Genomic DNA, 17925 nt, shown 5'->3' with positions numbered 1-17925 from the left:
AAATTATTTTGAAAAGACAGGCCAAATAATATATACACTCCTCCTCTACATTCCCAGAGCATTTATATGTTCTTCCTTATTCATCTGGAACACTGCCTGACAGACAGTAGATACTCAGATACTGGGGGCATGGATCAGTGAACACTGACTACGTCAATAAAACAAAATCCCATTGATTTGGATTATGATGGTTCACAATTTGTGATGATCTGTAGCATAATTTATTAAAACTTTTTAATTTGGGCTGGCCCCGTGGCTTAGTGGTTAAGTGCGCGCGCTCCGCTGCTGGTGGCCCGGGTTCGGATCCCAGGCGCGCACCGACGCACCGCTTCTCCGGTCATGCTGAGGCTGCGTCCCACGTACAACAACTAGAAGGATGTGCATCTATGACATACAACTATCTACTGGGGCTTTGGGGGAAAACAAATAAATAAATAAATAAAATTAAAAAAAAACTTTTTAATTAGCATAAGCAAGATATAGATATGTATGTAATCCATCAGTTTTCAAGCACTTCTGAAGTGTCTATTTTCTTAAAACCATAAGGCAACTAAAAATCACTCTCAGTTTTTCATTAAAAAAAAATCTCCTAGGGGCCGAATATTAAGCAAGAATCGCCACCTTACTTTCAATTATGCTTTTACTTTAAAGTAATTAAAATGCATTCTTTAGAAAGATTAAAAATTCAAATATTCCATTAATTTAGACTGATCTATTTTTTTTAATTCTATTTTCATCGTTTTTTTTTTTTGAGGAAGATTGGCCCTGAGCTAACATCTGTTGCCAATCTTCCTCCTTTTTTCCTTTTTTCTCCCCAAAGCCCCAGTAGATAGTTGTATGTCATCGTTGTATATCTTTCTAGTTGCTCTATGTGGGACGCCACCTCAGCATGGCTTGATGAGCAGTGAGTAGGTCTGCGCCCAGAACCTGAACAGGCAAACCCTGGGCAGCTGACACAGAGCGCGCTAACTTAACTGCTACACCACCGGGCTGGCCCCAAGACTGATCTATTTTTTAAACTACATTTTTTTATGTGGCCCTCAAAATTTTTTTTTAATTGTGATGAATTATCTCTTACCTCAAAATTTATTTGAAGGGCGTGCTAAATTCATGGCCCTTATTATTGTAAAAGAAAGCTCCATATATGTATTAAAGAAATAAAGAATCCTAATGAATGAAGAAAATGGAAAATTATTTCCTGATAAAAGAATCTAAGACACCATTATATTCATCTAAATATCTCCATATCTCTATATTCTTATCTAAATACCCTTCCAGGAATAGCACAAAAAGAAGAGTATTTGACGATTGACTGGAAAAGACCCAGGTTTCCATCTTTTTAATTTATTCTACCATTCTGGGGGGTTGTCTAATATATAAGATAAAGAGAATAATAACTACTCCACAGGGTTGTTGTAAGGACATAAAAATGTATATAATAGTACTTTGAAACTACAAAGCCTATTACACAACTGATTGCTATTTCTATTACTGTCATACATTCTCTTCCAAAAAAACCATTCCCAACCCCAAAGCCAGCTCACTGGAATATCATATGGCTGCATCTATTTTAAGGGCCCAGGTTCAGTGCCTGAAAATAACAAAATAGGGCATAGGGTAAACATCTTTGATATCTCAGAAGCTTTCTAAGTGAGTATTAAAAAGCTATGAAATATCCTTTATTATTTAGAGTCTTGAGTACCTACATATTGAATAAATCTGTGCAGGTAGAAGACTGAGAGACTCATTAGTCATTTTTGAGAACTCCTGGAGATCTCCTTCAAAATTGGAAAATTATATAATAGTTTCTATATTAATTAAAAGGAGGAAATTAGATAAACATAGATATAGTACAATGTATCTAGAAAGAGCTGAATTTGAGTTTGCAACGTTATCAAACTAGAAAATTCCTGGAATGTACCAACATCAGAATGATAAGCAAGACGAGATCTATAACCCATTCTAATACACTAGGCATAGGGTTGGATGCTGCATTTTATAAACACTGTGGGAGAACCTAACTAGGATCTGTAAGAGATCAAAACTGGCCACCTCAAAATATGTCTCTTTACCTTGATTATTTTCTGTGATGGACATTTGACCTCCCCCATTAACTGCCTAAAGAATTTAACATAGAAGGCCTGTTACAGAAAGGAGCCACTACCATATGATGGCTGTAGTATAATGTAAAATAGATGTGATAAGAAAGGCACCAACAAGCCCATCTTATCAAAACTTCTGTCTCCCAGGCCACATTCTCTATAGGTGGCTCTGTAAAGAGCTGTCTGACAAACATTTGCATTTCCATCTCCATGTGAATTGTCTTCCTCCCCTCTGAAATCCCAAACCACTACCCCCAAACACCCTCTTCACCTTTAGCTGAAAATACTTAAGCGAGCAGCTTAGTCAGAATGACTGAGTTGCTCGGTTTCTATTTTCTGAGTTTCTCCCATGTATACATGTTATTAAACTTTGATTTTCTCCTACTATTCAGTCTCATGTCAATTTAATTTGTAGCCCAGCCACAAAGGACCCAGAGTGGGTAGAGGATACTCTTCCTCCCCCTTCAGATCCAGAAGAGCAACTGGAACTGTTTATGACGAGAGTCAGGCAGCCAATTCTATTTAAGATCTACTCTGAAGCCCAATGTAATAAGTGTCTAAAGGAAATTATGAATAAAAGATATTTGACCTTATTCAATGGGAAAATGGGATAAAAATGTATGAAATCTACTTTAAATTACTTAAGAAATCAGAGTGAATTACTATTCCACAGTACACCATCTTTTCTACATATACAACCTCTGTAATTCAATATTTCTTAATATTTCTTTGCCTCAACTGAAATCTGGATCTGCCCTGAAGACTTCTAGAGCAGGAACTGCCCTTGTCCCCAAACCTACAAGATGGTAGATTTAACATCTTTTCCACACCCCAAGCTGCTTCTGGGACGTCACTCTTCCACTCTCATATAAAGTCCTGCCATCACCCTGTGTGACTTTATTGTCTACATTAAAAACACATAAAATATCCTGGCCTCTTAATTCCTTGAACACCTCATCTTGGGGACCTTCATCTCTAGTCCAGCCACCACCACATGGCCACATCTGTTTTGTAACTATGTTACCAAAGAAATCTTCAATTCCAACAACTCTGTCCCTGATCCCAATCTATTCTTCTATTTCTCTCACTCAGGTATTCTAGCGTTGATTTCTCTGACCTTACTGGGAAATCCAATACCCTGTTCCCTCCATGTTTTTCCAATCCACCTGCCCTCTCCTATCTGGCAGGATAGTTGAGTGGAATGTATACCCAAAAAGCTTAAACTTTCTGGGTTAGAGTCTTGGCTTCACTAACTATTAGCTATGACCTTGGGTAACTTATTTAACTTCTCTGTGCTTCAGTTTCCACATTTATTCATTCAACACATTTCCTGAGTGCCTTCTCAGTGCCAGACATTGTTCTAGGTGCTGGGGATTTGGCAGTGAACAAGAAAAAAATCCCTGGAGCTTACATTCTAGTAAGGGAAAAAACAGCACCATCTTCATGGGATCATTAAAAATTTTAAATGAAATATAAAACATAGAAGTGTTTAGACCAGTGCATGATACTACTGCAAGCACTCAAATATCAGCTATTATTACATTTCACTTTTTTCCTTATCCAATTTAGAGTCTCTGATGCTCTTTTCAGCAGTTTCTCATTGGATATGTCTATATATCTATCTATCCTTCAACCCTCAGGGCAATAGAGCAGGGTCTGGGGTTGACAGAGATACCTCCTCTCCAGTTACTGAGTGCTATAAAATCATTATTACATTCTATGTGTGCTGTGTCCTGAAAAGGGTCCTAAAGCACTGCTATTACCAATGTCTACAACTCCCTTGCCCTACTGTCCTGCCATTGTATACCCATGGTGAAGTACAACTCAACCAAACTAATTTTTGTGTGCCCACATTTGAGTACTACAAAAAAAGGTCACAAAAACCCAAAGATTTGTACCACTATACATTTGAGCTCATTAAAGTCAAATGATCCTTCATCATTGCCAGAAAACTCCTTCTGTATTTCCAGCTCTATCTCCCATTTTCTACAGTTGGTATTTCAAACCTACTTTCTTCTCCTCTCAAACTTTTGACTCCTTCAGAATTCAATTTAAATGGCTCTTCTTCCAAGAAGCTAACCCTAAGCCCCAAAGCCTATGTTAATTTGCCCCTTTTATGGTTTCCCACATACCCTTTGCTCATAGTAAGTACATCACATTATGTTATTGCCCGTATACCTGTCTGTATCTCCACTAAACTATAAGTCCTAAAAAGACAAGGGCCATGTCATCTTTTAAGAGATCACAGAACTTCCTTCCTAGATTTTTAGACATTTCCCTCCCTTCCACTTGGTGAGAAGGGGTTCACTTACTATCTAAAATACATGTAACAACTGAAGATCAAAAGATTAACTGAAATGTTTTTGAAACAATAGCTGGCTTTAAAAAACAAAAGAAACACCTGGACATATTTCACTCTTAAAAATATGAGTACATATATATCATTCTAACACCAAGAAGCAGTTCAAAACAAAAGTTCATTTTATATTAAAATCCAAACATGGAAGAGTTTGACAGCTAAAACATATACAAGCTATCATATACCCAATCCAAAGTTAAAATAAATCCAGTCTTCATTTTTTTAATACCATATATATATTTTGTGAAACTGAAAAGTAAACTTTTTCCCCCTTCACTGATATTACAATAAACACACAGATTAGATATATATAAAGTAAATACAAGGCAAAACTTATCATACCTCTACATCTGAAGCACTTCGAGGCTGAGCTTGGCATAGCATATTTAATAACTGCAAAATTAATTCTTCAACATACTGAAGAGCATCATCACTAGACTCCAGAGTAGGATGAACTTGCCCCTGGACCTATAAACAAAAGTAATTAAAATATAGGTTTGTTTCATCTAATTACACAAATAAATTTTTTTTTTTTTTTTTTTTTTGGTGAGGAAGGGTAGCCCTGAGCTAACATCCATTACCAATCCTCCTCTTTTTGCTGAGGAAGATTGGCCCTAGGCTAACATCCATGCCCATCTTCCTCTACTTTACATGTGGGACACCTGCCACAGCATGGCTTGACAAGTGGTGCGTAGGTCCACACCCAGGATCTGAACCTGCGAACCTTGGGCCAGCAAAGCGGAGCGCACGAACTCAACCATTACGCCACTGGGCCAGCCCCCAAATAATTTTTTTTAATGTGAGTTTGTACTCAGGAACATGGCCTGGCTTGCAAATACAGACTTGAATCCAGAAGTCAAGAGTTCTCAACCTTTTTCCCAGCCACATGCAACATATACGCTTACCAACATGCTCCTGGAGATTCAGATTTCTCACTGCGTAATTTCAATATTTTTTTTCTTAAACCATGGTTACCCCGAGGTGTCAGAATACAGAGAGGGAGGAAAAGATTGAGCTGGGGATAAAAATGCCGTTTATATGGTTTTTGCCAAGAATATTTTACTCAACATACTGTGTGGGCAAAACTGACCTTCTATGGGTATCTGTCCCTTGTTTAACTCTATCTTTCCTACTAAATGATAAAATCCAAGAGGAATGTGTCTTATCTTATTCGCCAATGTAACTCCAGCATCTAGCACTGTGTGGCACATACAATCCAAGCTTGATAAATATTTGTTGAACACAAAGTCACCCTGTATCAAAGGACACAAAATGGGCACTTTTGACAATTTGTGACTGTCTGTGCTTTAGGAAGATAAGTTGGCGGTCACTCTTTCATAAATGCCTAATAATCTCTACCTTCATTTTCCTTGACTATTTCTTTGGAGGCACCTCAAGCCACTGGTGTCTGTAAAACTTACATTTTAATAAGGAGCATGATAGTCTTTACTTGCATCTCATTGTCACTCACTATGGGTCAAAACTGTTCCCTACTTAAAAAAATGACAGAAAAATCAGTTCCAGGAGACAAATAACACATGTTTCAAAATACGCTCAACTCTCTGAAGGGTGGTAGAGCACTCATTGGATGAGCGTGCACAGTACGTACTGGCCAAGAGCATTTCATATGGCCTGTCCTACTACACCTCGTTAGCTGAGAGGGTATGACAGCCTCAGTGTATGGGGAAATTTTTATAAACAGTTTACTATATAATGAATTTTTAAAATATATGTTAAAAGTACATAGACAAGTATATATATGTATATATGCATTCACAACTTATTAAAGAAAAATATTTTATCATTTTTTTTTTCTTTTCTCCCCCAAAGCCCAGTAGATAGTTGTATGTCATAGCTGCACATCCTTCTAGTTGCTGTACGTGGGACACGGCCTCAGCATGGCTGGAGAAGCGGTACGTCGGTGCGTGCCCGGGATCCAAACCCGGGCCGCCAGCACCGGAGCGCACGCAACTCAACCTCTAAGCCACCGGGCCGGCCCAAGAAAAATATTTTAGAAGCAAACAACATTATGACAATTCAGAACTGTGTGAAGACGTGTGACATCAAGTATGAAATTTAAAACAATTTATTATTTTACAGATGAATAAACTGAGCCTCAAAAGGCTTAAGTCATTTACCCAAGCACTTTTGGTCATATTCAGTATAGCAATTACCAGCCTGATTGTAATTGATCTGTTTACAAATCTCATCACTCTATTAGGTGACTGAATGGTTATGCAGTTAAAATAACGGATAGAGTTTGGACTAGCACCCAGAATCCACGTTTCTCAGTTCAGTGCTTTCCTTTCACCATGCCATAACACTCTAACGTGTGTAGGTAACAAACTTTGTACACGTACTCCTCTTCAACACTTAGCATAATTAAATTACCTTTTTTTTTTAAACTGGAACTCGACAAAAGTTTTATTTTTATACATTGAATTGCATGCCCTACTAGCTTAAACTGTCTTCTCAGATACCCTTCACCTTCATGGCTAACTTACCCTCATTTAGCAGGGAATCCTAACACCACATGGTGGGCTTTCATGGGGGACTTCTCAATCAAGTCCTTTTATTTTATTATTTTTTTTTGTGAGGAAGATCAGCCCTGAGCTAACATCCATGCCAATCCTCCTCTTTTTGCTAAGGAAGACTGGCCCTGTGCTAATATCTGTGCCTATCTTCCTCCACTTCATATGGGACACCGCCACAGCATGGCCTGACAAGCGGTGCATCAGTGCGCGCCCGGGATCCAAACCCGGGCTGCCAGCAGCGGGACACATGCACTTAACTGCCACGCCACGGGGCCGGCCCCCAAGTCTTTTTTATTTTTAAACTCACTTTTCTTAATATCACTGACACAATCTATTCTACTTATCTCGCTTCTTTGCTCCTTTTCCATTTTCTTATAGAGTTCCATATCTTCCTCCACTCCTTAAATGTGGATTCTATCCTTGTTTGCCTGCTCCCTACTTCTGCTCTTTCCCCCAAGTAATCTCATTTACTTTCACATTTTGAACTACCACCTGCGTAGATGACTCCAAATCTCTCTCTAGTCCTGAATTCTCTCCTGAGTTTTAGACCCATACTTCAAATTACTTGCTAGATATCTCCATGTATCATACCAAAATCTCAAATATAAAAAAAGAACTTATTATAAAAGTTGAACAAGAAAAACTGTATCTCACACATAGAACTATATCTCACAAATGAATATTTAATTACTTTCATTCATTCATTCATTAAAAACACAGTATAGACAGGCCCTGCTTTCACTAAGATGTAGTCCTGGAAAATGTAGCTATAATTGGGGGTTATGTTCCTGTCCAAGGCTCCAGCATCACATAAACTATAGCTACAGATTTACAAAACCACAGAATTTTAGAATTAAAACGGACTTTAGAAGTAATTTAACTTAGTCTTCTATTTAGCCAATAAAAAAAAGGAGACAACCACAATCCTGTAGCTATCTAGTAATGCTGTAAGTACTGAACCTGGGCCTCCTGGAGTCTAGGCCAAGCTCTTTCCACTAAACCCCCGACTGTCAAACCTGGAAGAGTCTGGGAAGTGTCCTAGCAGCCCATCAGCATAAGCAGTAAAATGCCCATGGACTGTACTCTTTATATAGTGGGCTTCTATATAAAACTTGGTTTGAAGCATGTTGTCATACTTTAATAAACATCGGCATGTCATAAATGCTAATGCAGTACTATAAATCTTTATTATGTAAAAGACAAATCTGTAATCACTGGTTACACAAAGTATCCCAATTTATTATATAAAATTATAAATATACTAAAAATAAGACATAAAGCTAAAATGCTAGAGATAATAAATATTAAAATAAAAATATTTAATCAACAATAACTCCAATTAACTTGTAAAAATATCAAAGCCCTTTGAGGAAGTGGTTTAGGTACTCCAAAACACATTTTAGAAAGTATTCAGGAAAGTGTCAATTGATCAGATTATTTTAAAAAAAAACAATCTTCTTTGTTTTTCAAAGAAACCCATGGAAACAATACAATTCTTCACTAATATAGCACCTCCAGCTGCTCTTCAATTTACATTTTATGCTGAAGCAATTCAAACTATTTGCAGTTTGCTCAAACATCGAACGCAGTTTCACTCACACTGATCTCCATGCCTATTATCCATTCTCTTACCCTTCCATCTACCTATTTGACTTTCAAAACCCAGATCTCACCTCATTTGGGAAGACTTCTTTGTTTCTTTCTAAGGCAGAATTGATCTCATTCATTTAACTGATTTATTAACTCCCTTAAATATCAGACCCTCTGTTAGGTGCTGGATATGGAGAGATGAATCAAAAATAGTCCCTGCTCCTATGGGGCTTATATTCTGCTCTCTGCTAATCCTTGTACTAGGTACCACACTTTTGTTATCAGGTTTATCATACCAAATTATAATTACATGTCTCCTTGTCTATTTCCTCTGTTGAACAGTGATGCTCCAATTGGGTAGGGCCTTGTTTATCTATTTATAGAATCATTTTCTCTTTGCTTTTCACTCCAAATCCCAGACATTCAGGAAATACTCAAAGCTTCTGTGTTGTAGGGGTGAAAGGGATAAAATATTTCTTTCTTGGAATTAGGACTGAAAAAGGGTGGTGGTAAGGCTAGAGAGTCTGGTTGAATTCAGGAGCATAAACCCTTAAAGCAGAAATCATTCAACATACAAAGGCAGTTAGAATTAAAATAGAAGTTTACTATATAGAATCAAATAAACTGTATATAACCACAATGGTGAAATGTTATAGTTTAAAACAAACCAAAAAAAAACTTGATACTGCTTACAATTCAGGCACATATAATTCAAACGTTAAGTTTGAAACCTTGTATGATACACAAAATTTTAGAAATTCAAATTCAGTTTTATTCATTGATGGTTAGTAATGGCCAAGTATAATCTACTAGGTAAACAAATCATACAAAGATTTCAGCTTAACAGAAAATAATGCATGATGCCAATTGTTCTTCTAAGTTTCTGGACATTTACCTTTATCATATCTTAAATCTGCCAAATTAGGATCACAAGGATCATTTGCACAAGAGACTAATAAGTTATTTAACTTTCTTAAAAACAAAAACAATAGTTTAAAACCTCAGACTAAAAAACATAGGGAATGGTAAATGTTTAAAGACAAGCACAGCACCAATTCCTGAAATACACAAACTCTGCTCTTTATTCTTTCAGGGAAGATGCTAAAAGATTTCTTTAATGAGCAGACAGAGTAGTATTGCATTTCCTATACAGACAGAAGAAAAAACACTTCTCTTCTACGAGATAGTGTTACAGCTAAAGTATTCCATTCCATCTAAATGGTACTCAAAGATATTTAATAGATCAAATGATCCAAATTATTTAAGACTATACAGAATAGGTTATCCTGCCAAATCTTATGACAGCCTTCAGAAGCAACCTACAGCTGATATTTACTCTGTGTGTGTGTGTATTTAGGAGCAACTGGGTTTAAACTAGATGTAGGTTTTCTCTTATATGCAGTTTTTAAAAAGATTATATTTTATACTAACATTTATTGACATAGAAAATTTCATATACTTCTTTAAATGCAATTACTTTACATAATTTAAGTAAATGCAAAAACTTCACTAAAGAATTAATGACAGCCATGAATATGAATTTTATATGATCATGACAGTAATTCTTTTAAGGTATAATCACCATATTTAATTAAAGATGCCACCCATCGAATTTTAAACCTTCCTTAAAGACTGCCTGCTTCTATCTTGACAGTTCATTTTGTCTCTAGTAATTTCTAACAGACTCAGAAGCAACTTTTTTGGCTATTACTGCCAGATTTTGTGAAATCTGAAAAAGCAAAGTCTATATCAATTAGGTCTATATCAATTCCTAGCTGTTTGATACATGAGTCCTCTAAGTGTATTCAGGAACCTCTTGGGTAAACTGCCAGAAAACACTATGTTGAATTCTGATGAATCTTTAATAGCCTTTTCTTGCTAATAGCTCTCCAAAGAATTAGTAAAGCTTCTAAACTGCATTTTGTCATATCTTGAGCCCAGATCTGCTATTTTTATTTATAAATATAACAGGAAAATTTGAAAGAAAACTGGTATTCACAAAACCTTTATCATGCAAATAATAAAGATTTGGAGTGTTAAATCTCTTTCTTAGTGTTACAACGATTGTTTAGTCAATGTTTGATGTTTTAGGTGCTTATTTCTCCTCATTCTGAGGTTTACCTAAAAATCAAAGCAAAAATCCTTTGTTAAAAAAATTAAAAGAGACAAAAGTAAAACAAATCAGAGAACTTAAATCTTTTCCAAAAGTAAAATTGACTGAAAATATTTTCTCATTTCTTGGGGACTGTTAATTAGCCTTTAGGCCCGTGTATGTAACAATCTTCTTTTTTTCCTGAGCTCCTCTTATTTGCTGGGGACACAAAGATGAATGAGGACATGGCATCTGCTCTCAAAGAATTCAGCTCACAGAGGAGCTAGACAGTAAACAACTGACTTAACACAGTGTGATGAGGCTAAAATGGCACTATATTTAAGGCATAGTGATGACCACAAAAAAGAGTGACCCTTGCTGATTATGTGTGAGGAGTATCAGAAGTCTTCACAAGCAAAACACACTTGAACTGGGACATAAAGGATGCATAAGGTGTGATAGGCAGCAGAGCTTTTACTAAAAGAGCTAGCATACAAAAAGGCATAGAGGCCAAGAGCAAATGATGTGTTGGGGAAACTATAAAAGTTGGACCAAAGAGTACATGCGGGGAAAGCTAAGAATGGAAAGGACGGGCTTGTATGTCATGGTAAGAAGTTGGGAAGTGATCACGGAAGCAGAAAATAATTTAAGAACTTTAAACAAGACATTGACATAATTAGATCTGTTTGTTCAAGAAGGGTTAACATGAAGATGAGGTTAAGGGAAGCAAAACTAGTAGGAAGGATGCTGCAGGCTCTGTAAAAAGAAACAATGAAGGCCTGAACCAAGGCAGAAACGTGAGAGGTGAAAAAGAAGTGAGGAGGTAGATTTTAGATAACAATTTTTTAGGTCACTGGGGGCAGCAATGAGAACCACCAACCTAACCAGGACAGGAAATACTAGAGGAGGATAATATTTTGCAGAAAAGATAAAAACTTATTAACACTTTAGTTTAAGGTTCTTGTATTATACCTAGGGAAACAAAGCTGAAATTGTTTTTCATCAAGTGGTTTTCAAATTTTTATTGTATTTTATTTTTTTGTTTGTTGAAAATTATTTGCCCTAGTAGTGTTCAAATATTCAAGTAGCAAAAACAACCTAACTTTTGGGTATTTATGGTAGATATAAATTTACTTACTAACCTACTAGCTGACATAACCACGGGAAGTAAAGAGGGCTTACTTAATAAATATTTGCAAATAACTTAGTCCCAATTTTCAAGATTTCTTCCTCTTTTACTTATGTTAAAAGATTAATGGTTACAATAATTGCTTGAAATAGATAAAAATTATTTTAAGACCACATCACATATTTGGCCATGTGAGCCAAATATTAATAAACTAAAAATCTGAGAACTTATACATTTTGTAGAAGCAGCTTTGGACTATTACATATGGAAAAATAAAAAAGTATATGTACAAAAATAGTAAAGATAACTTAAATTTTAATTTTTTAAAATAAGAGCAATGAAAAATTAATATAGCTAACATATAGCAAAAAACTTTAAATTATAGGAAACATAGTTACTAAATTCTACCTCATAATATCTGAAGAAATTTTCAATTACACTAGGAGATATTCATGCATAGTAAATTTAAAAACCTACACACACATTTAACTCTTTATTCAAAACTAAATTGTAAATGACAATATAAGCCTGGAACATCTTATTATATCAGAAAGCAAGGAAGCTCTTAAAGATAAATGGATCATAAGAAAAAAACACAGGAAAATCACGAAAGGGCAAACGATAGGCTAATTCAAAAACCAAATCATGTGTAACTGATTGAAATACAACAAATTTACAAAAACCAATGAGGTCAAAATGATGTTTTAAAAAAACTCATTGAACAGCACTGGAAATAACAGGGGCACCAATTCCCTATCCTGAAAGAATTAATATACATCCTTCTTTTCCTGTCTAAACTGTACTCCAGGATAATCAAATAGTCCTAGCTGCTGAGGAATTCTTTATAGAAGGATTCCAGGTAACAAATGTAGAAGAAATGCAGAGTTAGAAAACCATTCATTTGCTACCTGAATGACATAAATTCAGATATTAATCATCAATAGATGAAAGCATTATATGAAGAGTCGATCTTTATAAAGGAGGGCTCAGGCTGTCACCTCCTGAATCCCCTAATCAATCTTAGCATCACTAAAATTGGGACCAGACTTGATGCAGTGTGAAGCCACAGCACCACCTGTGAAGTATTCTTGCCAAAAAAGCTGAAAATAAATATGATCAAGCCTCTAAAGCTAACTGCCATTTATAGAAACTATGACAGATATAAGAACAAGTTAGAAATTAACAAGGAGATAAACAGAAAAATCCAGAATGTTGGACATTCTGCAGGACAACTGACCCAGTTCCTGCAACAAGTAAACTAGGGACACACGGTCTGTAAATTAATAAATTTAAGAGACATAACAACTACATGTAATGTGCAGACCTTGTTTGGCTCCTGATTCCAATAAACCAACTGCAAAAATGACACTTTTGAGACAAATGAACAAATTTAAATTTTGACTGGTATTATTACATGACACCAAGAAATTACTGTTAATTTTGACAGCTATGATAATAGTATTGCAGTTATATAAGAAAAAGATGCATGTTGAAATACGTAGGGAAGAAATGACCTTTGATGAATCAGATTTGCTTTAAAGTACTTCAGGAAAAATAAAAAGGAAGGTGGATAAAGTAAATGTGGCAAAATCTAGGTAACTCTTGACTCTAGGTGATGGGCACATAAAGATTCCTTGTTATACTTTGTGTATATTTTAAATTTTTCATTAAAAAATATTGGAATGGGATATGAAAGTACTGCAAATCACATAGGGAGCTTAACAACAATGCAAATTCACCCTACTCCAACTATTCCCTTTGAGAAGCTTTGGGGATGGGCCCCAGGATCTGCATCTTTAACAATACCTCAGGGGATTCTTGCAAGTGGTCCTCAGATCACAATTTGAGAAATATTAACATAAAAAAAAAAAAAAACTTAGTCTGCTGAGCCTTAAAAGGAAATAAATAAATAAGATAAAAAGAAATCATGTGTTTGTGCATAGAGAAAAGACCTAAGGGATATGTCAGCAATGTTTTCTATGAGTGGTGGAATAATTTGATGTCTTGAATTTTTTCTTTTTACTTATCTATATCAAATAGATGTTCTACAATGAAAAAAAAATTAACATAGAGAAAGGAACTCCTGAAGTCCTACATACATCTGATGAAGTTAAGGGTAGATTGACAGAAGATCTACATCTTGAGCTGACTTTTGAAAAATGAATGGAAAACTGCTAGGTGATTCAAAAAGGGAGGGCAATCCAGAAGGAATGTAAGTAAATGTACAGAGATATGAGAGGACATATTGTAGTTTAGGGAATGCCAAGCAGTTTGGTATGATTATAATATAAGGAAGTACGGGAAGATGGCAGGAGATGAGGTGGGCAAGAGGCAGAACAGAAAAGATTTCTGTATGCCATCCTAAGAAAATTAAACTACATTTAAAATATTGGTGCTAAGGGAACTTTTATTCTACATTCTAAACAGTTTAGTTATAAGAATTTGGAAACAAAATATCCATATTTTGAGGACTACCTTTTGTCTTAAAAAGGGTCTTGGTAAAGAGACCTTTTCATAAAAAAACAGTGTACCAATATCATAAGGTAACCTTCAACTAGGTTCCCCTGCACTGTCCACTACCTAAAATGAGGTCTTAAAAAATATGTACTAAAATCAAATGTACTTAAATAGTATGACAAAAACCAAACAATATGCCCACGTTACCATTATGTTTATATAGTACATATATACACACTATATAACATAATGGTACATACTGGTACATATGTACATATTATGTATTTCCTAGTTTTGTCCACTGAGAGGGCTTAAAAGGACGTACACCTCAGTAACAATGAACACATCCAGTGCCCAGATCTTGGTTTCTAACACCATTCTCCAAAAGAGAAAGCAGGGTTCCTTGGAGAAAGGCTGATTCTAGGTCTGAGGAAGGGAATATACAAAATGAGCCTACAGCATCTTGTAGTGCCAGAAAGTAAAGAAGTGCTCAAAAAACAAAAGGATAAGGTATGTGAAAAAGACATAGGGGGTAAAAAGAAGAAAAAATAAAAGAAAGGGAAAAAAAGACATAGGCACCAACAAGAAAGAGCTCCCAATGGTCAAAGCTGGAACAATTTGAGCAAGAAAATAAGCAATGTATTACTGGATTAAAACCCAAAGTATAAAATAAATAAATATCCAAGAGGCCATACTGATATATATAGATAAAGACAGATATATGAAATACAAATATATATATTTACTTTCCTAAAGAAAGGAAAATTTGTCTCTTTTCATATATATATGTGAAATATATATATTTCCTTTGTACATGTGTAACTATGTATAAAGTTACTCCCTTCCCCATGATCTCAGTATTTAACCATGAGAAAAACAAGGGACAAACCCAAAGTGAGGAGGATTCTGCAAAAACCCTGACCAGTGCTTCTCAAGGTCATCAAGGAAAAGAAAAGTCTGAGAAACTGTCAAAGACCAGAGGAGGCTAGGGAGACAAGTCGACTAAATGTAATGTGGTATCCTGGGTGGGACTCTGAAGCAGTACAAAGGACACTGGGGAAAACTGATGAAATGTGAATAAAGTGTCAAGTTCAGTATATAATAATATAATAATGTACTAATGTGGATTTCTTAGTTGTGACAAATATACCATGGTGATATATGGTGTTAATAAGGGGAAACTAGGTAAGGAGTATACAGGAATTCTCTATATTATCTTTGCAAATTTTTTGTAAATATAAAACTATTCCAAAATAAAAAGTTTATTTTTAAAAATCTGGGTTGCAGCTTAAGAAGTACTATAAGGAAACTTAAAGCCTCAAATATTTCTATGAGAAGGAAAGAAAGCGGGGCCGGCCCTGTGGCTTAGCGGTTAAGTGTGCGGGCTCCGCTACTGGCGGCCCAGGGTTCGGATCCCAGGAGCGCGCCGACGCACCGCTTCTCCGGCCATGCTGAGGCTGCATCCCACATACAGCAACTAGAAGGATGGGCAGCTATGACATACAACTATCTACTGGGGCTTTAGGGGAGAAAAAAGGAGGAGGATTGGCAATAGATGTTAGCTCAGGGCCAGTCTTCCTCAGCAAAAAGAGGAGGATTAGCATGGATGTTAGCTCAGGGCTGATCTTCCTCACAAAAAAAAAAAAAAAGGAAGAGAAAGAAAGCATGAAAATTAATGGGCTAAGCATCCAAATCAAGAAACTGGAGGGGGTGGGGGACAATAAAACAGTGCTCCCTAAAAGAAAGAAAGAAATAAAGAAGAGCAATAATTAATAAATAAAAAACAAAGTTGATATTTTGAAAACACTAAGTAAACAGGAAAAGAGCTAAGAGATTGATCAAGAAAAAAAGAAAATGCACAAACAAATGCTATTATATACAAAAAAGAGACCATAACTACAGATATGACAGAGTTCTAAAAAGAGAAAAGACCAGGCCGGCCCCGTGGCTTAGCGGTTAAGCGCGCACACTCCACTGCTGGCAGCCTGGGTTCAGATCCCGGGTGCGCACCGACGCACTGCTTCTCCGGCCACGATGAGGCCGCGTCCCACATACAGCAACTAGAAGGATGTGCAACTATGACATACAACTATCTACTGGGGCTTTGGGGGGAAAAAAATAAAATAAATAAAACTGTAAAAAAAAAAAGAGAAAAGACAATTATGAAAAATTTCCAGGCAAAATTTTGAAAACTTAGGTTAAATGAAAAATTAGGTTAAATGAGCAAATCTGAAAAATTAGGTTAAATGAATAAATTTCTAAAAAATGTAAATTACTAAAACTGTCTCAAAAAGAAATAAAATATTCCTAATGGTTCTCTAATTATTAAAGAAACTGCATCAAAAGTTTAAAATCTTCCCATAAAAAAGACAATTTTATCTTTCTAGGAACAGACAATTACAGCTTTATATAATGCGGCACGTATAACTCTGATACTAAACCAGACAAAGACTATAACAGGAAAGAAAAATAACTCACGAGCATAGGTGCAAAACAACCATAAACAAAACTAGCAAATCAAATTTAGAAATGTGTAAAAAGGATTATACACTCCCATCAAGTTGAGTTTATTTCAGGAACTAAGGTTGATTCAACATAAGTAAATCTATTATTGTAATTCATCATGCATTACCAGATTAAAGGAGAAAAATCATCACTATAGATGCAGAAAAGGTAACAATTCATGATTCTTAACAAACACACAAACAAAAACTCATAATGTAGGCACAGAAGGAAATTTCTTAAACCTGATAAAGGATATAAACAAACAGCCTATAGTAAACACCATAATCAACAGTGAAATACTAAAAGAACTACCTTTAAAACTAGGGACAAGACAAGGATGCCTGCTATTACTATATTATTCAACATTTTACTGGAGGTCACAGCCAACAAGACAAGAAAGGATTGGAAAGAAGGAATAAAACTGTTATTATCTGGAAGTAATATAATACCATCAGTGAAAACCCAAAAGAATCTGCAGGAAAATTATTGGAATTAATAAGTGAGCCTAGTAAAATTGTTGAAACAATCTATAAAAGATAGTTACGCTGCAAGATAAGCAACAAACAGAAAACACAATTTTTTAAAAAAAGGATAGCCTTTAAAATAACACACATTTAGGATGCCTAGGAAAACCATCTTACAAAATATGTACAAAACTTCTATGGAAAAAAATTTTAAAACCTTCATGAATGACATTTAAAAGACCTTAATGAAGTACCTCTTCATTATAAAGATGCCAATTCTCCCATAATTAATCTAAACATTAAACGCAGCTCCTATTAAAAATGAAACAATATTTTTCAGAAAACTTAAGAAGTTGATCCTAAATTTACTTACAAGAGCTAACAATAACTAAGGCATTCCTAAAAGAAAAATAAGACAAAAAAAGGTTTCCTGCCAGGTATCAACTTATTATTTAAGCTATATAGTATCTAAGATAGTGTGGTATTGTTACATAAATAGATGGAAAGACAACATAATAAAGAGCTCATAAACAGACCCCTGTATGGAAATAATATAAAACAGAGCCAGCACTGCAGATTCATGGGTAAAGGAGGGATCATTCAGTATATACTTCTAGGACAACTGAAAAGTTATTCTCAATCACACACTGCTATAGACTGAATGTTTGTGTCCCCCAAAAATCATATGTTGAA

General features: G+C 35.5%; 1 protein-coding gene across 3 annotated transcripts in view; it reads right to left on the bottom strand.

The window, feature by feature from the left end:
* The window catches only part of SOS1 (SOS Ras/Rac guanine nucleotide exchange factor 1), a 164459-nt gene that overhangs the window by 80055 nt on the left and 66479 nt on the right, over positions 1-17925 (bottom strand). For all 3 annotated transcript variants that reach the window (XM_058551381.1, XM_058551382.1, XM_058551384.1), the window contains exon 2: positions 4804-4929. In XM_058551381.1, coding sequence (XP_058407364.1) covers positions 4804-4929 — 126 coding nt within the window. The remainder of the gene's footprint in view (positions 1-4803; positions 4930-17925) is intronic.

Source organism: Diceros bicornis, chromosome 12 (assembly GCF_020826845.1).
Source record: "Diceros bicornis minor isolate mBicDic1 chromosome 12, mDicBic1.mat.cur, whole genome shotgun sequence".
Lineage (NCBI taxonomy): Eukaryota > Metazoa > Chordata > Mammalia > Perissodactyla > Rhinocerotidae > Diceros > Diceros bicornis.
This window is presented reverse-complemented; position numbering and strand designations above follow the sequence as displayed.